General features: G+C 39.0%; 2 protein-coding genes across 5 annotated transcripts in view; one reads left to right on the top strand and one right to left on the bottom strand.

The window, feature by feature from the left end:
* Positions 1-20,395, top strand: part of FAM8A1 (family with sequence similarity 8 member A1) — a 28,561-nt gene extending 8,166 nt beyond the window's left edge. Inside the window, exons 5-7 of one of the 4 annotated variants that reach the window (XR_010067633.1) lie at positions 7,673-7,826; positions 16,081-16,134; positions 19,923-20,395. Coding sequence is in view for 1 of the 4 variants with exons in the window: in XM_063298909.1 (XP_063154979.1) it covers positions 7,673-7,679 (7 nt within the window). In the remaining 3 variants the exon portion in view is untranslated. Of the gene's footprint in view, positions 1-7,672; positions 8,394-16,080; positions 16,295-16,500; positions 16,563-19,922 lie in introns of those variants that run through there. The other 3 variants (XR_010067632.1, XR_010067631.1, XM_063298909.1) reach the window with 3 other exon arrangements.
* Positions 6,627-22,630, bottom strand: part of NUP153 (nucleoporin 153) — a 45,300-nt gene continuing 29,296 nt past the window's right edge. Inside the window, exons 18-22 of the mRNA XM_063298906.1 lie at positions 20,759-21,598; positions 11,863-12,234; positions 9,113-9,385; positions 8,198-8,354; positions 6,627-7,716 (exon numbers count right to left, since the gene is read on the bottom strand). Coding sequence (XP_063154976.1) covers positions 7,632-7,716; positions 8,198-8,354; positions 9,113-9,385; positions 11,863-12,234; positions 20,759-21,598 — 1,727 coding nt within the window. The 3' untranslated portion in view covers positions 6,627-7,631. The remainder of the gene's footprint in view (positions 7,717-8,197; positions 8,355-9,112; positions 9,386-11,862; positions 12,235-20,758; positions 21,599-22,630) is intronic.

Raw genomic sequence — 22,630 nt, 5'->3', positions numbered from 1 at the left:
CAAAGCCGACTGGGTGACCTTGGGCATCACTCTCTCAGTCATAGGAAGTAGGCAATGGCAAGCCACTTCTGACAAACCTTGCCAAGAAAATTGCAGGGACTTGTCCAGGCAGTTGCCAGGGGTCAAAACTGACTCAAAGGTACCAAAAAAAGAAGGCAAGCAGATACTCTGCTTTGCAGAATGCCCATCTGGCAGCAATGCCAATTTTTTCAGGCATCTCAAGAAGCAGTAAGTCCTACATATTATACTTACTCAAATCACTATAGCAGCAACTATAAAACATTAGCACTATAAAGAGCAAATGGACAAAACGAAGTCAAATTAAAAATGTCATATGAATTATCCATTAAGGACACAATCCTCTAGGGCCTTGAAGAGATGAGAAGTGAAACTGCTCACCAGCAAAAGACAAGAGTACAGTATAGGGGGTTGTTGATTCCCACTGCCCTAGGGCCTTAGGGAGAAAGTGGTTGTGGTGGGGATTGTTGGAATGAGAGGGATGAGTACAGCGATTGGTAGTGATATGAGCAGCAGAGGTAGTTTCCAGGCTCTTCCTCCATAGGGTTGGAATTTATTGGAGTGCTGTTGCTCCAAGTGGAATATAAATGGTGGGTCATGGGAGTCTCAGGGTCAAATGTGGTGTGGGGTTAAATTTCCATGTCAATGAACTGTGGGAGGTATGTCGAGGGGGGGTTGATTAGCCATTCCAGAGAAAGGAGGACTTGTAATTTGGTGCTAGGTCCCACTGCCAGCCCTCCAGTCTTGGTCCCTGGGCTGATAGGATTGCTGGTCACTATAGCCTCAGGTTGCTGCTGGTAAATGCCAGACCCATGCACAATAAAAGTCTTGCTCCTATATAATACAATACTGGACACGCATGTGGATCTGTTTTGCATTATGGAGACTTCTTTGGCTGAAGATGGAGTTGTAGCCTTATCTGAAATTTGCCCACCAAAATTTCCAGGTGCTCTAGTAGACATAGCTATAGAAGAAGTATGGCGCTGCTTGTTCATGAGACCTTGGTCCTGGGCTGAAGTGATGCTCCTCATGAGGCAGGTATGAATGCATTTATATTAGGCTTTAGGATGGGGTCTACTGCTAGTGTATCATTACCTTGCTGCTTGGAAACAGCCCTCACTGAGCTCCTCATTCTCAATGTGGGGCTGGCAGTGGAGACAGTGCCCTGGGAATTTTACCTTGGAACAGTTGCACTGTGATTAGGGAATGGCAGAAGTTACCATTATTCCTTTGCAGTGGTCAGACTATTTTCTGGTTCACGTGCACATTGTTAGCAAGCTGTATCTCCATAGGACAAAGAACTGATTAAGATGGTCCACCCCAGGTGAATTTACAAGTGAACTTCTGGACAGTTCTTCCCTGCAACTTGTTAACCTCTGGAATACAGAGATTGTGAGAAGGCTGGCTGAGATAGCCCCGAGTGGCCTCTCTTCCATAACTAATTCCAACAAGCTCAATGGAATACCAAGATGCTATGGGAAATGAAGCAGGTGAAGAGATACTGGAATGACAGTGGAGAAAACCAAAGATGACTGTGACTGAACATGATTGTGTACCCATGTTCAGGAATTTGCACAACTTCATGTTGTGCACGAGCTACACCCTTTCCTCGATCAGGAGTCCCTCCGAACAGTCACTCATGCCCTGGTCATCTCCCGCATAGACTACTGCAATGCACTCTACATGGGGCTACCCTTGAAGAGTATCTGGAAGCTACAGCTGGTGCAAAATGTGGCTGCACGAGCAGTCTTAGGAGCCCCTAGAAGGGCACATATAACACTGTTGCTGCGCGAGCTGCATTGGGTGCTGGTTTGCTTCTGGGTCCAATTCAAGGTGTTGGTTATTATCTATAAAGCCCTACATGACATGGGTCCAGGTTACCTGAGGAACTGCCTCACCCCTGCTACATCGACCCGCCCCACCCAGTCAGGCAGAGAGGGCATGTTACGGACCCTGTCCATGAGGGATTGCTGATTGGTAGGGTCCAGGAGAAGAGCCTTCTTTGCCATGGCAACCGCCCTCTGGAACAAGCTACCCCCGGGATAAGACAGGCCCCCACTCTCCCAGCCTTTCAAAAGGGAGTAAAAACATGGTTATGCCACCTTGCCTGGGATGGGAGGGGTGACAGCTATTCATGGGGGTGGTTGGCCCCGTGAGGGTGCCAGAATAGGAGTCATCGTGTACAAGATGGGCAGCAGAGAAATTTAATAAATATGCCATGTGTTAGGTGGTCCTTGCTTACCAACTGCCTTGTTTAGTGACCATTCAAAGTTACGACGGTGTAAAAAAAAACACCCCAGCTTCATGGCCAATCCTTGCATTTATGACCGTCTCAGCATCCCATAATCACATGATCACCATTCACATGCTTCACAATTGGCTTCCAACAAGCAGAGTTTGTGGAGAATGTGGAAATTGCAAGTTGCAGTCGTGTTGTCTCACTTAACCATAGTGATTTATTTAACAGAATGGGAAGTGATGTCATAAGCCCCTTGCATTCGTAATTTTCCACTTAGTGACTGCACTGCTTAGTGATAGACTTGCAGGTCCCAATTGTGGTTGCTAAGCGAGGACTACCTGTAACAGCAAAGCACATTCACATTTCTGTGCTTATTGCAACTGCAAACTCATCCAATAATTCTGTTAAAGGTTACCAGTTCCCTTCAGGGGAGGAAAAAATATAGATTATCCTGCAGGCCACTGTAATATGTTTGCAAAGTTCTTTGCAGATAAAATTGCCCACTTGTTCAGAGTTCAATACCACATGGGATCTAGTGAGATGACTTGGGCAATATTTTGCAGCTTGTGGAGACTCAGGTTATAGATAGAGCCCACTGTGGCATATTTTGCCACCTGTGAGCTAGATTCATGTTTCATCAACCTGATTTGTGTGCTTGGGTGAATGCCTCTGAGAAATGTGGTGATACCAACTGGTCTACAGTAGACAGTGGTGAACCTCTCCCCTAGATGCCATATCTCAATCCAGCTACCTTAGATAAATACTGGCTAGTTGCCAACTTTCCCTTTTAGGTTTTGGAAAAGGTGGCAGGGATTTAGTTATAGAGAATCCTAGAGAAATTGACTTTCTTATTCAGATGAGTTTCGGGTCAGGGCATGGACATCTTTTGTTTTATTGATTGGGTTTTATATGCTGCCTGACTCCCAATGACTCTGGGCAATTCACAAATAAAAACATTAAAAACAAGAAAAAAATACAAAAATGAACAAAAATGAAGAATAAGATTGGGATTAAAAAAAAACTGGACAAGAATGAAAGAACCCACCCAATTCAAAGGGGGCTTCACTCACCCTCACCAAAGGCCTGGGCAAAGAACCAGGTCTTCAGGTCTGAAACACCAGCAGGGTGGGGGCCATCCAGATCTTGGGGGGAATCTCATTCTGGAGGACAGGCTCTGTTATAGAGAAGGTGCATTTCTGAGGTCTTGATAGATGGCTTTGTTTCATTCAAGGAACCCAGAGTGTGCCAACCCTGCCAGATCAAATCAGCTGGGCAGATACTATGGGAGACAGGCGGTTCCTCAAGTAACTAGGCCTTATGCCCTGTTGGGCTTTATAGGTAACAACCAGCACCTTGAATCATACCCAGAAGCAAACTGGCAACCAGTGTAGCTTGCAAAGCAGAGGTGTTACATGGGCATACCACTGCATTCTGAACCAGTTGAAGCTTCATGATGATCTTCAAAGGTAACCCCATGCAGAGTGCATTGCAGTGGTCAAGCCATGAGGTGACCAGATGATGAGTGACTGTCTGAAGGGCCACCTGATCTAAGAAAAGGTGAACCTAGTGCATCAGTTTGTTGAGACCTTGAAGGACAGATCTGGTCTTGTTTGATTATGGTAGCCTCTTGGACCACTTACAACAGTTGGGGATTAGCAGCACAGTTTTCCAGTGGTTGTTTTTCCTGTGAAGGCAATTCCACCTGGTGTGCACAGCAGAGGAACATTTGAGCTGGGCCTGACCCTCTTCTTGTTATTTAACATCCACATGAAAGTGCTGGGAAAGGTCATCCATGGTTTGGGGGAAGAGTGGAGTGAGGTATCAGTATGTGATTATCCTCAGTGATACATCATCATCCAAGACTGGACTGAAGATGCTGTGGAAGTGTTGATGAGGTGCTTAGAGGCCATGCCAGCCCAGATCTGTCAAACAAGCTCAGATTACATCCCTGTAAGGTAGAATTGCTGTTTGCTGGTGATAGCTCTGGCTTTATTCGAGCTCCAATTTTAGGTCTGGATAGTGCCACATTCCCCCTAAAGGATCAAATTCACAATTTTGGAGGGGTTGTTTTTGTGTGCCGGCACTGCTGGCTGCCAGCTAACAAGACAGCAAGCAAGATGCCTGCCACAGTCCAGTGATATGCAAGCTCAGGGAGAACTTTTAGAGTATCTAAAGATGTCAACTGTAAACGTAGTGGAAGGCTTGGTATAGGTCAAAACCAGAAATCCATTAAAGTGACTAATCCAAGGGAGAGGACAAGAGATACAGTGGGAGGGAATCCAGAGTCTGAAGCACAGCAAGGTAAATGCAACAGAGCTGAGGCTTGAAAATTGTTCTCAGGTGTTTTCTCTCAGGGAGGGAGGCCAATGAATAAGCCAAGATGAGCCACCACCCAGATGCACAGCTGAGGCACATTACTCATCTGTCTACTCTCCTGCTGGCCTGCTTTTTGGCCAGTCTGTCTGCTGTTGTATCTTTAAAGCACGTCTGTGTGGGCCTGGGTGGCTTGACTTCAGTGTCTGAGAGGTGGTCAGTGGGTGCAGGCAGGGAATCCTGGGGGTTGCTGGATCTGCCTCAGCCAGAGTGGAGTCACTGACTTTAACACTGCTGAAATCACCCCCTCCAAGACTATTATCCCTAGATGCCCCTGGCTCTATTTCCTCCTCAGACATGTCCAGCAAGGCTGTAACAGGTTGGTGTCCTTTTCAACTCACAATTCCTGCTACAACAGCAGGTGGTGGTTGTGACCAGCTTGGAGGGGTGGTGGTACTTCGCCCAGTTTGGGCAGGTGTGCTAAGTGTGGGCCTATCTGATTTGGGATGTCCTGACCACAGTGACATGTTTTTACCATTTCCCATCTAAACTATTGCTTTTGAAGATGATCTGGAAGTTTCAGTTGGCCCACAGTGCAGTAGCCGATCTGCTAACTAGTGGTAGCAGATTTAGCCATTTAATACCAACACTATGGCCATTGCACTGGTTGCCAATTTGTTTTGGGACTCCATTAAAAGTGCTGGGTATTACCTTTTAAGGCCTATATTACTTAGCTCCTGGCTCCTTATGGGCCTGTTTGTCTTGATTACATTTGGCCTGCCCCAAATTCTTGAAAAGAGGTTTGCTGGGAGAGATTTGCTGAGGAACCCCAAACTAAGGAGGTGAAAGGGGCAGATCCAATGATGCATCTCCTTGGCTGCCCCACACTTTCTAACACTTTGCCCACTGAGGTATGGGATACCTTGAACCTCATGTCCTTCAGAAAGATACTTAAGACTTGGATGTTCCACAGGGCATTTGGCTACCATCGATGTATAGGTTGTCCTTTAATTATCTTAGTTCGGCTTTGCTCCTTTTGTGTTTTGTGAATTGTTATTTTGTTGTTTGTAAACTCCTGTTAGACTACAAAAGGAGTAACGAACTGTTAAATAAGTAATGAATAAATAACTTTGGGAAGAAAAGAAACAACTTCTCACCTAGTTCCAGAACCTTCCATAACTGACTCTGCATAGATACAGATTTGTGTAGAAATAAAAAGATCACAATCCTTTTATTAATCATCCACATCTTTTAAAATTTTACTGAGTTCTTGGCATTAACAATTTAATTAAGATTACTACTGTTATTTATATGTCTTTAAAAGGTAAAATTTAGCCAAATGATTAGTAATTATGTTCAGCCCTCTGGCATAGAAAATTTGGCACTGCCTTATTACAAGTATGCCAGCAGCAAAACAAACAAACTTCCATTGCTTGGTATTGGTTAAATGAAATTATAATCAGGGATTTGCAATCTCTATTGCAACTGCCTGTCAAATAATACATTCTGAAAGTGGGTATGGCCGTGACTCAATTTGGCAGCACCTCTTTTTTTTACTTTAAAAAAAGCCTAGTTTTTTCTTGGTCACTAGAAGGCTATTCAGCAGTAAAACTTTTTTTTTCAGTATCATGGTAACCTCTATTGTTTTTGTTTTTTTTTAAAGGTGCAAACTTTGTTTTTAAGAATGAGCAAACAAAAAAAAACCAAGTTACAGTTTTTGGTGAGATGAGCAGATGGCTAGGCTGGGAAAAATCTGGGGCAGGGGGCAGTGTGAGAGCAGACTGGAAAACATCTCAGTGTGCAGTAAGGCTGGGATGAAGACGGGGAGATAATTGGGGGAAGCCGCACTCAACAGAGCCCCAGTGGCTGATAGCCTGGTGGATGGCTGGGAAGTGCTCAGCAGGAAATGGACAAAGAGGGTGGTGTACGAGTTGAATTGGGGAATGTGGGAAATACACTTTCTATATTACAGGCATAAATCCACCTACTGAGAACATGTAAACCATTACAGATTGACTGTAGACAAAATGTATGCCTGTATTAAAAGTCACACCAGTGTATTTCATAATTTTTATTGATGGCATTTATCCCATGGTTTAACATGTTAATTATACTGTAATAAACATGGCTTTAATATTAAACTTTTCCTTATTATCCAAAGTCACCAAAGTCCATTTCCGTAAATATAAAAATATATACTTAACACTTTGTACAATACTGGTTTTTGGTCCAAACAAAAATGGATCAGAAAAGCCAATAAATTTACTTTAAGAATTCCCAATTTTAAATGTCTTTAATGGATTTAGGCAACTTTGAATAATGAGATTTACATAATAAAATCTGAGACAATACTAAACAAAAATTTGCAGTAACACACAAAATTAAAATTTCAAGTTCACAGATTTGTTATGTCAAAGTACATAGAGAAACAGAATAGTATTTACACATTTGTTTCATAATAAAATAATGAAAAGGCGAGACAGGTGATAAGAAGAATGAAAATAAAAAGAGCATATAATTATTGTATGAAGTACTACTGATCTAACTAGTCCTTAGCATGGACTATTCTTTAATCATTCTTCCTCTATCAGAAAATTTTAGTGCACTATACACACAACTCGCTCACTTCACACATACATCAGCACAAACTCTGCAAAGAAATAGTTCATTATCCACATTCTCTACTCTATACAGACTCCCCTTTCTAATATAATTACAATTTTGAACTGTCCATAAACGCAGAAGAGCGCACAAAGTGGTGCAAACAGAGGTATTATACGAAGCCATTCACTGTGCAGGCTATATTGATATCTATAGCCAGACCATGCCAAGTCAGGGGAGAAAAACTGCTGGATTCTAAAGTAGTTTTGCTCAAGATCCTCCCTACCACCAATTCTAATTATTATTTAAAAAAAAAAACTAAATGTGGAGAAAAAAGCGAGCAGAGTTTAGGCAGACCTGGCTTCAGCTAAACCCAGCATGAGGTACAATTCAGGAATTGAACAATGCAGGGCAACCAGCTGTGGTAAGAGAGTTGCTGTCTGTAACAATCATTAATATTTTATTTTCTACGTCTAACAGCCGTCTTTATCTTCCGACCAGGCACTGAAGATCCAGACATGGAGAACATATTTTTCCCGTTATTCCTGCTTGGGGGGGTGGAAAAATCAACAGTAAGGAACTTGGAATAATATCTCTAAAAGCTTTTTAGGTACTGCTGAAGAAACATGAACAAGTATACTGTAAAATAAAATAGGTAACAGGTATTTTTTTTTTTACTAAGCACAGAATTTTCTAAAAATTAAATTAAGTGTATCATTTACAGATAAGGAGTCTGAACCCAAAGCTTTCTGTTTCAAAAGCCACTGTATTTTTCTTTTGGGCTCTATATGATCAGTTTAAAGTAATATTCTAAGCATAATATCAACAATGGATTTCTAATGTCAGCAAGTATAACATCATCTAAATTTGAAGTTAATTTCATTCACTTCATACAAACTGCATGTTCTTTTCTCAAGTCACTGCTCTCCATAGTATAAAAGCATTTCATAGAAAATAATTTCCATGCAAAACAAACACTATGAAATAACATAATAGCGTGCAAACTCATTTTAACCCTTTCCTTACCCCAAATTAAATGATGATGAAGCCTGAGTAAATGAAAATCCTGAAGAACCTGCTGGCTGTGCTGGTGCACTTGAAGTTGCACCAAAGGTAAATATCCTAGGGCTGCTGCTTGAAAACTTGAAATTAGCAGTACTGCTTCCAAACTGGAATACTTGACCTAAAAAGTAAAACAGAGATTTAATAAAATAGCCCAAAAGAGTTTTCCTTGAAACAGTTACCTGTCTTGGTAGACAAAAATGATGTTTGGCTCCCTCCACAAAAAACAAAACTTTATTATAGGCACCAATACTTTGGCATCTAATTCAATCTTCCCTGCAAAACTTCATGTTGGAAGTCGACATGCGCCATTTAAAACTTAGCTGTAAATCCTGTTTCTGATTTTAAGACATCTGAAATGAACATGCCAAGAGAGTAATGTTTAACTTAAGGAAAGTTGCCAAAGGGTCCTGACATTATATGCCTCGACATTCTTTTACTCATAGAAATGATATTTTCCAAGCTAATATCTGAAATTTGGCATTCATGATTGTGTATTGTCACATTTTGAACTTATCTAATAATAACTGTCACATATGGATGAAGCAGCCATGCAGAAGAGGAGGAAGGGGATAAGGTACCTGTCATGCAAGTGTGTGTGTTTTATGTGGGCTAGCGTGCATGGATGAATAAAGCAGCCAGAAATAATGAGAGGAATAAAAGCATTTATGCATACAGACATACTCAAAGGGAAATATGCAAAACAGGATGTGCCTGACTCAAATCTTGCAAAGTTAGGATCTGGAAGTTAAAACAGATGTACTAACTCCGGTCTTAAACTGACACGGTTTTGGTTATAAATGCAAGTTGAAAACCAAACATAGGCTTTTAAAAGAACACAACTGCTTATAGAATGAAATCTGTAGAGTTTGAACTTACCAGTACTAGGAGCTGTACCTGAACCAAAACCAGGTTGTTGGTTAGCTTGCTGCCCAAAGACAGGAGGCTGGGCACTACTTGATACAGTCCCAAAAGCTGGAGGCAGATTGCTAGCAGGAAATAATGAAGATGAGGAAAGTGATCCAAAAGTTGGAGTACTGGTCTGACTGGAGCCTTGGCTTTGACCAAATGTTGGTGTCTGACTAGCACCAAAAGCTGGACCAGTTGCAGAAGCTGAAGACCCAGAACCAAACACAAAGGAAGAAGAGGAACCTAGAAAAACAAATGAGCAGAATAAACATGGGAACTGCATGTACGTTTAAACCTATCAGGCTATTCTCCTTCAGGATCTACATGTTACACAAAGCACAGAAGTGAGAATTATTAAGACAAACAAATTGAAGGCAGAAGATAATAAAGAATCTCACTGACACCATCCAGCCATGACTTTCTTTTTCTTACCCTTCCTCTTGACCCACCCATTTTTCCTTCATGTGTTTGTTTTGCAATTTCAACCTCATTAATTCTCTCTATATGACCAAACCACCTCAATTACGTGATTGAGTATTCACTTTTGAATTCAATCCACATTCATTCAGCACGTATTCAATCTTGACCCTATTTCTTCTGACATCTCTAACTCTCGGTTCCACATAACAAAGTGGGTAAAAGCACACCCTCACACCCAGCCACTTTTACTACTTTTGACATTAATTCTTCCTAACAAACTACTACTTTCCACCAGCATTTGCACATCTTAAAATTTCTCAATTTCCCTATCTTTAAATGTTCTACTAAAACATACATTAAACAACCCAAGGAGATCACATTCTTTTCTTACCCCTTCCTCAAAGTTGAACCATCTGCTAAATATTCTCACACACACTTTGCTCCCATAATATACAGCTAGTATTTCCTTAGCAACAAATCTTCAGCTCCATATTCATGCAAAACATTCCATAATTCAAGCTTATTCACTTTATCATACATTTTCTAAGTCAACAAACATCCATTTTTTTCCTCACATTCACAACTCACAAATCTGCTAAAGAGCAAACATCTCATCTGAACATACTCTGCCCAGCATAAAGGTCTCACTGTGCTTGCCAAACTTTAGTTACTGTCATTTCTCACACTCTTAATCAGAATTTTGCCAATCACGTTCCCAGGCATGCTTAAATAAATTAATCCCTCTGTGGCGTTTGTATTAATTTTTGTTACCTTGCTCTTTGTAGAGAGAATAACAACATTCTTCCAAATGTCAGACACACATGTAGTTTTTACACACACAATAAGTCACACATGTATTTTAACATATCTCCTGTTATGTCATCTACATTTGCAGCCTATTTTCGACATTCTCAACTTCCTTTTCATTATGTGTTCTTCTATACTAACATTCATAGAACTTGTTTCTATGCCATTCTCCAACATATCACTATCACTTCCATATGAATTGCTAAAAAATTCCTTCCCACATTCCCTCACTTCAGTTTCCCTCCAAATAATTTTATCACTTTTATTTTTAATTCCATACACTCTGCTGGAGGCTCCTTGTTTTGCCCTCTTTACCTACTTCCAAAACAATGGATTTATTTTCATTGATCACCCTGCATTTTCTCTACATCTTCTAACCTTAACATTCCTTGCTCTTTATTATTATTATTTTTTTTTGCAAAAATATCTCTCTCTACACATATCCTAAACACCTTCCATTCAAATTGTTGGGAGGTTAATTCATCTGTTAATACTCTTTCATAAAAGACTCCAACTTTCTCTTCTTGCAGTCAGCCTTGTTTCATTCACTTTTTTCTTCTTCTTCCAAGAGCCATTTTCTCCAAGGTCTGTTCATGACACTATGCCAAAAATGATCGGTCCCACATTCAAAATTTCTCCATCACCCTTGAATCTTTCACAATTTTTATCACAATCATGTTTTAGATTTATATCCATTCTTTGTTGTATAAACAAACTTACATTTAAACCATGTATTTGAAACTAACCATTTTCTAAGAAGACTATCAGCGAACAGCATCCTCATGCACTTTTGCATCTTCATATGGCCCAATGGCTTTTTCTGTATTCATTCATCTTGTTCCCACCCAGTACTCAGAGAATAATTTAATACAAACTGGGCTTTTGTTTATAATGGTCTCTTTTAGTTATTTAATCTTGCCTCGTATATTTGAAAATATTAAGAACTGCATATAGATTGCATACATAATCATACTCAATATTACACTGTTCAGCAGCCATATTGAACAATGCACAAATGTGTAATTATTGTAATACTGCAGTTCATTTCTGTGATTAGATACGGAGTACAAGCAACAGAGTAAGAGAAAAAGAATAGACACACTGATAAAGAACATATAGCCAGTTGAAAGTAGGTATAATGCAAGAAAGGAAAAGAAGAGGCAGAAAAAAACCTTAGCTGAGAGGAAATGGAGTCATTTCAAAAACCTGACGTAACTGCTTGTTGTAAAAGCTATTGCAATAGGTTCTGATGCCATCAATAGAATTAAGCAACCTGGTATATCACTAAAGTTAAGATGGTGATTACTTATAATATTTTCACTAATAATTGTTTTAATCTGTACCAAGAAGCATCATCATCCCAGGGATAGTCTGCAAATTCAGCTTTGCATATTTTAATAAATTCTCAGAACTGTCCATGCAATTCTCACAGGAAGTATTTGGAAATCTAATTTCTTCTATCTTCTAATTTTTTTTCAAATTTTCAAGCATACCTGTAGGAGGTGCGGTTGTGGCTGGTGCTGCAAAACTGAAGCCAGTATTAGCTGTGATGTTAGTGGGGGCGACTGAACCAAACAGAAATGGAACAGGAGTGCTTGTACTGGAAGTGGTTGTTGGTGGCTTGCTTTCTTGAGAGAACCCAAAAGACTGTGTGGCATTTGAATCAGAAGGATTACCAAAAGCAGAACTGCTCACGGTGTTGTTGGCCTGTCCAAATAAAAATGCTGGCCGAGAAGCTGAGGAAGAAGCGGTGCTGCTAAATATTGTGCTGCCGCTGCCGCCGCCGCCAAGAGAAGCACTTGGCACCGAAGTATTAGATGAACTAGACCTCAGGAAGCTGAATGCCTGCTTTGCTGGTGCTGGATCTAAAAAGTGAAAGAAATTAAGTTACGTCGGGAACAAAAATGAAGCTGTAAAGAACAAAAACGTATCAGGGTGGAATGTTCTTGGCAAGAGGTTGCTTACCAATGTTGTAAAGAGATCAAGGGTTTTAGGGATTAAAGGGTACCAGTGATTATTTATACATGTCTTCACAAACTCATTCAGTGAAGAATTCTAAGTATGTTTTATGCACAGCATCGTGCAATTGTGTAATTTAATGATAAGATCCAATAGAAAAATCTCCATCCAAACATGGTTTATTATATTGGAAACATGTGCTGTTCTTGCATGCTTCTTCCTCTTGACTGTCAGTGCTCAGGATTAATAAAACATGCATTCCTCTTTCGTTTGAGCCATGGTTTTTCAGACCAGGTGGGACAGATCATTGTCGCAGAACACAAACATTTCTCGCTACAGTGAAGCACAACAGGTGGCTCATTGCACTAGCGTCTAGACCAATGTTCAGGTATGAGACTACAATGGCCTATTCAGTTGCTACCCACTTTGCAACAAAGCCTATTCGCTTCATGTCATTTTAAAGCAGATTCATTTTTGATGTGTGGTATCAGGACATAATCAAAACCCCAAAGCCTGAATCATTAAATTGCTCTCCCACCATGCACAACTGTATTTATTTCTCACACTTTTATGTACTCCACTCTCACATATATTCAGTAAGATGCAAAGAAGGCTTACAGATTCCCAAATCAACGTATCTATTTGCTGTCATTCTTCTGTCTACTATTATGTTCTTGCCCTCTCCTCTACCCTTTATTTTCTCCATGCCAACATCCATTATTTATTTTTCTCTGATTTTCCCATATCTTTCTACTCTTCTTCCTCTTCTGCTTTATTTTGTTTATACATCTTCTTCTATACTTTTCTTGCTTTCATATCTACTTTACAGTACAATTTTTTATCTGACTTACCTTCTTATTTCCTAAGGTTTGTTCTCCAGGTCATATTTATTTATTCTCACATTATTCCAAAACACTTTTTGAATATTTTTATACATCCTGTAGCTTTCCATTCAGCCTGTCAGAAAGACCAGCCACACCGATTCCTCTTCTCCTTGACTAGTTATTTTATGTACTAGTACTTAGCTGTCCTTATTTTTCTCCTCCTTCCTCATCCCTTTCCCCTTTTATCTTTAGTGCAGAAACTCTTTAAAATAGCTTCTCTGGGAAAATCTCAGGCTGGAAAATAGAATGAAGAATTTATTTATTTAAATAAAGTCTAATCTTACAGAATCTATTTTCCACCTTCTTTTTCCAAACTTCTTTAAGGAAATCTTTGCATAATCTCCTTCTCTTCTCTGTTAATTCTGTTTTTGACAATTTCAATTTGGATTTCATCCTTTTCACTTATCCTGGAAAAAAATCCAAACATGATATATCCAAAATACTGGACACTCATAAGAGATTACATAAATGCTATGTAACTGCTATCATCAGAAATTAAACTGAAAATGCTATTATTCTATTGTACTTCCACAATTTTATTTCAATGCATCTTTGTTATTCTTCTTCCACTCTTATACTTCGGTTTCTTCAAATACTGTTAGAGATCATTATAACGTAACTTCTTCCTCTCCATTATCCTTCTCTTTGAGATAAACCAATTACTTCTACCCTAGCAACTTAGTATTTCATAGCTCAGCTTTTTTGAATGCTTTTATTTAGTCAGATGCTCCCTAACATCAAATTTCATCAAAACCACATGCAATGATGCCCTTCCCAAGTTTTATTTTATTCTTGCTCTGTGATATTATTTTTCACTTTGCAGATTATTTTTCAGTTTTCTTCCATATCTTCAAATCCACTATCTAAATTTAACTGGGAACCCACATTACGGATTACATCATGCCAAAGGGGCAGCAAAACATTATTTCACCACCCTTACTGAGTCTGCTGATAGCTGCCCAGCAGCCCTGTGTAGGGTGATTCAGGATGGGCTGCAAGACCATCAGCAGGGCTACTGTGAGGAATAGTTTCACTGTTCGGCAGTTATGCTGCTTGGATACATTCAGAGCTGGATTCCAACTGGACAGGACCAGCTGAGGTGCCCATGGTAAGGTCTTGTGGGGTTATCTGGAGTGAGTTTGACACTGTGACTCCTGAGGAAGTGGAGAGGGTTCTCCTGTCTGTTAGCTTGGCCCCCTGCCTGTTAGATACAGGCCCCTACTGGATGGTGAAAGCTGCCTGGAAGGTGACCTGTGGTTGGATCCATGCAGTGGTGTCAGCTTCTTTGAGTGAGGGGATGGTCCCTTCACCCTTGAAAAATGCTGGGGTGGACCCTCTCCCCAAGAAACTATTGCTGGACACAATGGTGCTGGACAACTACTGTCTAGTCTCCAACTTTCCCTTATTACCGAAACAGGTCCAGATCATCCACTTATTAGGGAAAATGGTAGAGAAGGTACTTGGGCTTCAGCTCCAGAGGACTCTGCAGGAAGCGGATGATCTGGATCTGTTTTGGTTGGCTTTCAGGCCAGGGGTTAGTACAGCGAAAGCTCTGGTCATGCTTGTTGACCTGTGGTGAAGCCGGGATAAGGGTGATGCATCCACCCTGCTTCTTGATCTCTCAGCGTTTTTTGATACTATCAATTGTATCTTTTTGAACTGGCTTAGGGGGTAGGGGACACTGTTTTGCAATAATTCTCCTCTGTGGATGGTTTCAACTGGTGTTGACAGGTGAGGAGAGATCATGGCCACAACCCTTTAATTCCTATTTTAACCCTTGCAGGGTTTGACATTCTCTCCATTTCTGGTTAACATCTACATGATGAAATCACTGGGTGAGGCCATTTATTGGTTTGGGGGTCAGGTATTATCAATATGCTGATGATACCCAGTTATGCATCTCAACCCCAAGTTGGCCGAGTGCCTCTATCAAAGTCCTAATCCAGTGCCTGGAGGCTGTGTGGATCTAAATGGGGTAGAATAGGCTCAAGCTCAATCCTGACAAGATTGAGTAGTTTATTTGAGCCCCCTGGTTTCGGAGGATATTCCATCATTAACCCTCAGTGGAAGTGCACTTTCCCATTCAAGATCGGTGCACAATCTGGGGGCCCTCTTGGCTCCCAGCTTCTGCTCAAAGAGCAGATGACAGCTGTGGCTAGGACAACCTTTGCACAGGTACATCTAGTATGCCAGTTGCACCCTTTCCTGGAACAGTGTGCCTTCAGATAGTCACTCACACCCTGGTCACATCACAATTGGATTACTGTAACGTGCTCTACATGGGGCTCCCCTTGAAGACCATCTGGAAGTTACAGCTGATTCAGAATGTAGCAGCACAGGCAGTGTTGGGAGCGCCACATTATGTAAGTCACCCAGAGTCACATACTTGAGATGGGCAGCTATATAAACCTATAAACTATATAAATAAATGTTCATATGAACCCACTGAGTTGCAAGCTGCAATGGTTATCAGCCAGCTTCCAAGTGGAATTCAAGGTATTGGTTATCACCTTTATTTTTTTAAAGTAATTTTTATTAAAGAAAATTTACAGAATAAAAACATTTAAAGGAAAAAGAAAGGAAAGTAAAAGTAAAGTGATGAGAAAAGAAGAAATAAAGAAAAAGAGAAAGAGAAAAAGACAAAAGACAAAAGACAAAATATAAAGAAATGACTTCCAAACTCTACAGCAGTTATAAATGCATTCAAATTTTATCCCCTCTCTCTAAGATTACATCATACTCCCTTCTTTCCATAATCTACCCCTTCTAATCATCAAACCCATAAATCACAAGTGCATTTTTTTCTGTTTTCAGCAAAAAGTCTAGTCACTAACAAATGTAATTATTGTCTTTTCTCTAATTAAACAGGTCAATTTTGCCATCTCTGAAATTTCTGTCATCTTCACCAACCATTCCTCCCTTGTAGGTATTTCAGAGTCTTTCCATCTTTGTGCATATAATAATCTCGCTGTGGTTACCATGTACAAAAACAATCATCCATAAGTTTTTTTATAGTTGTTTGTCCATTACTCCCAGCAAGAAAAGCTCTGGTTTCAGTTTAATATTGGTCTTTAAAATTCTTTGTATTACTGTATGTATTTGAACCCAGAGCATTGGTTATCACCTTTAGAGCCCTTCATGGCATAGGGTCTGGCTATCTGAGGGACCACCTATCTCCAACTGTTTCTGCCCACCCTGTATGATCAAGCAGAGTGGGTGAATTCCAGGTCCTGTCGATCAAACAGTGTCATCTTGTGGGACACAGGAAACGTGTCTTTCTTATTGCAGTGCTTGCTGTCTGGAATGTTGTCCCCCTGGAGATTCACATGGCTCCCACCCTTGTGACATTTAGGAAACTGTTAAAAACCTGGTTATTCTCCCAAGCCTTGGGATAGAGTGGTTGGGGAACCCCATTTTGTAAAATTTGTTATGTCTAATGAATGGCCTGGTGTACTGTTTTTCCAGTTGGCCAAGGTTCTTTTTACTTGTATCTTCATGTCTGTTTTTTCTGTTTTATTTGTAAGCTGCCCAGAGATGTTAAGGAGTTGGGCAGTCTCTAAATTTGGATAAATAGATAAATAAATACTCAAGATATTCTGCTTATATTTACTTATCTCTTCTTTGTACCCACACAATAGAAAACTTTTTCATTCACTAATTTGCAATCAGTGCAATGTTGTATATACTAGTCTTCCTGCTCCTTTAAAATTCTTTGTTCTCAATTACACTATATGTTCTACACATACTTGATCATGTTTTCCCCTTGTTGTTTCTACATTGAGTTCCTCTTCCATCTTTAATCTATTTTAAGTTGGGACTGAATTTTGTGTCTTCATTCTCTTGCTCCTTGCTATCTCTTTTCCCTTGTAATAAATAATAATAATGATGCTATAATTGCAATACCTCAGCTCAGTAAGTCATTCCCAGTATAATTCCTCAACTACATTCAGCTCAAAAGAGGTAATTCATTCATTAATACCCAAGCATGAATAATACACATTCTTATTCAACTTCTACACTCTGTTGCTTCTTTTGACTCTATACCAATGATAACAGGAAGTCAAAAGAAATGGATATTCCACACTTTCATTATAAAGCTGAAAGAATACCCATTTTTCTATCATTATACAATGGTCTAAAGAACGCACATCACTTTAACTGAACAAGAATTTATTATTGAGAGTCTTATATGGAGGACCATTTATGAATTTTTATTGCATATACAGTACCTTTTATACTTAATGTCTTATTTTTCTCTATTGTTAACATAAAGTGACTCAAATGTTAATACTTTAATTGTACATTGATATATACAATTAAATGTCTCCCCCTCCCCTGCAATCACATAATACTTTTTAAAAAAAACTCACACATTCTGTTTTTCAATTATTGTTCCTGCTCAAATTTTCTTAATATCTGAGTATACTGTTCTTGAAGGCTTGGGATAAGGAATGAATATTTTACCAGTCAAAAATATTTGGTTGCTTTTCTGATCAAACATCAACTACTTGAAGAATTATTTCACTAATGAAAATTAAAGTCTCAGGTGTAAGATTATTTATAACGATTTCAGTATGCACATGTAAAGATATGTCAGTGAAGTTCAAAAGCTCAGAGTTATTCTTAATTATTTTGAACCCTCTGGACATTCCATAGAGCTACAATCTATTTGTATATTACTTTGGGAAAATATTCAATGTTTATTATGCTTCACAGAAAGTGTAAGAAACTAAATGCACTTTCAGTTGTGTGAATGTTCAAATAGACAGTCAAACAACATCTTAATATTGTTATTTTATCGCTTTTGATATCTAGTTATTAAATTCCTTTTACCAAGTTGTTTTTTATTCTTAAAATTAAAATATTCCCCACCTTATTTAGGATCTCCCTTTCTATGTGCATATGCTGTAAAGCGCATCACTCCCTCTTTGTTTATATAGTGTTTTTTTTTTAACTTCCTCCTATTCTTCCTTCTGCTCGGTTATTATTCTTCAGTGCACACAGTGACCTTTTCTCCCTCTGCTTTTTAATTGCCATTAGTCCAATATGCTTTGTATTTCAAACTGTGTATACCAACTGCCTCCTCCCCTACCGCTGTCTCATACTGCCTTGCTTGATTCTGAATTGCCAACTTTTCTGATTGTAGGTCTCAAAAGAGACTTACATTGAATATGATGTAGATGCTGGTTGGCATTCAACTTTGTCACCACTTTAACATGTGCTTATTCTAATTTGCATTGGTAACAATTTCACTGCTTTACCTCTTTTTAATAATTCAGGGTTCAATGAAGTGCACAAGATTATAAATTTGTGTGCAACATGCAGGCAATTTCTTTGCCTCCCCACCAGATCCATATCCCTCTTTCAGTAAATGGCTTTTAATTAGCCACTTCACCCCTCGTTACTCTGTGTAGCTTTTTATTGCTCTGCTCTATTCACATGCTCTTTCAGTGTTCTCTTTTCCATCTTAGTTTTGCCTATCATATGAATCTCTTCATTATCTCTTTTGATGTCAACTTCTACAAATTATTTTCTCTACTTTGTGCATCTAATTTCAAAATACATTTCCCTTCAATGTAAAAAGTAATGTAAAAGAGTCCAGCCTTTTAACTGAGACCTTTAGCCAATAAAAGCTTTCTAAAATACAATGCTGTGAAAGCATTATCTCCTGACACTCCTTATTAGGTCTCCCAACAACCTTCCAGCACTTCCTGATATGACTCTTCCCATTATTTCCTATCATTTAAAATTGCCCCCTGAAGTGTGTGGGAAACAAGGAAAACACTTATTAATAGGAGGCTTTAACCTTTCCTTTAGATATGTGAAAGAAATTGAAATAAAGGAATATTTTGCTTGTTTAGAGCAACTAGACAATGAAAATGCTGATAGTTATTTGCAGCAACAACTGCAGCCTTGGGTAAAATGAAAATTAAATACAGAAAGCACAGTAATTTGGAAAAACTAGGATTCTTCATCTTGGTTTTCCTGGTAAATTGGGTAAGAGAAACTATTCTGAAAACTCTTACCACACATTTAATTAAAATGCATCAATCATAACTGATAACCAGTCCGACATACACCATTTATTCATCACTTGCTCCTTGCAAACAGCCACAGAATAATGTCCAAGTGAATTATTATAGTGATATGTTTGATTGGTTAAAAATGATTGATTATAGCTCATGAATGGTGATCTAACAATGTTAATTACAAGGCTGGCAGGGATTTGATATTTGGCTTATTTGGCCCTGATGCCATTGTTCTTTTTAAAGTTCCACCGTGGTTAGTGTTTTTAGAGGAATTAACTGTCATTCCTAAGCCAGTAATTCATTTTCATAAGAAGCTGATGAAACTAGAATTAGTTATGTATGGGACCAATGAAATAATGACCTTTAATTCCTCTCTTGGTAAACAATAAAGAATCCTTTTTTTAAAAATGTGAAAGTAGTTTCCTGTGATCTTCAAATGAAGGTAATAGAATTAAAATTGCTTCATATACTGGATGCCTCAGAAAATGTTTACTTTGGTTGGCTGGTTGGCTGCCATCTCCTTGCTGTTGGAAATGCAATGTAGAAGTGGGGACATTGCCTCAGAGGGTTTGGTCTTATCCTTATTGCTGTCATGTTTGGGACTGACATTGACAGGACTGTCATGTGTTAAGGATGTGTATATTCTTCTTAGCTATATTCACAGTATTTGAACTTTATCAGTATTAAGAATTGCAGATTTTTCAGAATGGGAACTGGCTGAAAGAAGCATCCTACAACATTGGAAGGAGGAATCTACACCTGATTTTCAGGAATGGATTTAGTTATTGATACATGTTGTTCATCAACACTGAGTGAAGGTTTTCCCCCCCCAACAGAAGGGTAAGGAAGAGTAATTTTGAGCAGTATAGTCAGTTTTTGGAGCTATTCTCTTTATAATACAATTTTCATGCCATTTCTTCCTCCCCTTCCTTTTCCTGCTCATTATTATAACCCTTAAATAATCAGTAATTATTAATGGTATGCCTTCTCCTTAGGTTAAGTTTATATCATGGCATACGTCAAGAATGCCTTCTTTTCCTCTTTCTTTTTAATTTGGCTTTAGGTTCTCTTGCCTACATTATTAAAATTCTGAAAATAGCAAATGATTACAGTGAAAAAGTCACAAGTAATATTCTATTATATGGAGACAATCTTGCCATATATGGGGATCCTTGCCTACACAGAGATCAGTTTCAATTTTTAGTTTAATACCACGTTATAAATGGAAAATAGTGGATTGTAGATACAGTTTTAGTTCTTCCTATTAGATAATTCATTTATTGGATAAATCTGTTTTCTCATTCAATTAGTTTTCTGATAATACTATTGTACTTTGGTTCAACTCTGTTCTGCTGAAGCTTCTGCACTCTTTTAGTGATGAATTTGCAACCGTGTAACATTCACAAGTTCTTTCAGAGGTAAATCTTCTAAATAATCTGCCATTTTAATGTCACCATATCAAGGTAATACAAAGCATGAGACAAAAACATGAGAATGCAATGAATTTTTGCACCTACCTGCAGAGCTTGTTTGTGCCCCAAATGCAAATGTTGATTTTATTTGTTGTTCAGTTGCTTTCTCTACATGTTTTGCCAAGCTGAAATTAAATGCAGGTTTTACTGTGCCATCGTCTTTGGTTTGCTCTGCCTTCCCAAATGAAAACATGGGTTGTGCCTTTGACTCTTCACTCTCTGCTTTCTTTCCAAACACTAGTGGAGTAGAAGACGTATCCACCTCCTGTTTTTCATCTGTCCTTCCCAGAGTAAGCTGTGGAGCATTCCCAGAGTCTATATTAACAAAAGTAAAACCACCTTTTGCTGAAGGTGCTTCCTCCTTTTTCTCCTCTGATTTCTTAAAGGGACTTACTGCAATTTCCTTTTCCTCTGCATTTCCAAATTTGAAAGTACTTATTCCAGTTTTTTTCTCAGATGCAGTCGTGGATGCTATAGAACTTGTGCCAAAAGTGAAACCTCCTACAACTGGCTTGCTAGGTCCATCTTTTTTCTCTTGTTGTCCAAGGTTAGTTATTCCAAATTGAAATGATGTGGTAGATGAATTGCTAGTGCCAGCAGGAAGTCCAAAACTGAAAGTGGTGTTGCTCTTACCTTCTTTCACACTGTCCACAGATTTAGACTCTGAAGAAAAGCTTCCTGGGTCAGATCCTTCATTTTTAGAGAATTTAAAGCCTCCTGATGAACCCAATTCTGATGTATTACCAAATTTGAATCCTGCTTGTTCTCCAAATTTGAAGTTTTTTCCTGCAATTCCCAAAGTCTGGGGTGATTCTGAGGATGATGGCTGAATACCAAATTTAAACGAAGGAGCAGATGGCTCTGAAGAAGCAGTTGTACTAAAACCTGTAATTAAATGAAATTTTAATTTTAATTTAGTACAAATGAAGTTTTAGTATAGGCCAGTCTTGAAAGATCTAGTATGTTCTAGGGATACAGTAGTCCTCACTTACTGACCACTCATTTAGCAACCATTCAAAGTTACAACAGTGCTGAAAAAAGAGATTTATGACTGGTCCACGAACTCCTGGCCTTCGCAGTGTCCCTGCAGTCACATGATCACGATTCAGGTGCTTGGCAACCGGTGCATATTTATGACGGTCGCAGCATCCACAGTCACATGATCACCATTTGCGACCTTCACAGCCATCTTCCAACAAACAAAGTCAATGGGGAAGCCAGCAGGAAGTCACAAATCATGGTCATGTGACATTGTGCTTAATCCGTGGTGATTTGCTTAACGACTGCAGCTGGAACTGATGGTATAAGTTGGGTGTGGTCATGTGACATTTCACTTTACGACAGTGTCACTTAGCAACGGAGTTGCTGGTCCCAAAAGCAGTAAGTAAGGACTGCCTGTATTGAACCTAAGCCTCCTGGCAACTACATAGACAAGTCCATGCCTTTTTCTTGGCAATATTTTTGGCAATGGTTTGCCACTGCCTTTTTCCTATGGCTCAAATTAGAACTCATTACCAGGTTTGGAAAGGCTGGTAGAGAGAAAACCCTGCAGGACAGTGTTCTAACTGCTTCACAAATCAATCATATCAACATTGTTAGATAGTGTATGTATTATACCATTATCTTAATAGCATGATAACCCCATCAGCAGAAATAGTGTACTAATAAATGTGTTCTACATCCAAAATTATTGATAAAAGACTAAGAAATAACTTGTATAGTACAATATGGAAATCAGGATAAATCCTGATTCATACTTCTATAAAGATTGCATCAGCACAATTATTATAAAAACCAGAAGTGTATATAAATTGATATTGGGGGGAAAAAAGTTTAAACATTAATCTACATGTATGACTGGGGATCAGTGTTATGATTTAGCCAATTCATTTTATTTGAACATGTATTTTATTAAAG

Source organism: Candoia aspera, chromosome 3 (genome assembly GCF_035149785.1).
Source record: "Candoia aspera isolate rCanAsp1 chromosome 3, rCanAsp1.hap2, whole genome shotgun sequence".
NCBI classification, from domain to species: domain Eukaryota; kingdom Metazoa; phylum Chordata; class Lepidosauria; order Squamata; family Boidae; genus Candoia; species Candoia aspera.
The sequence above is the reverse complement of the archived record's forward strand: the minus strand, read 5'-3'. Positions and strand labels throughout refer to the sequence as shown.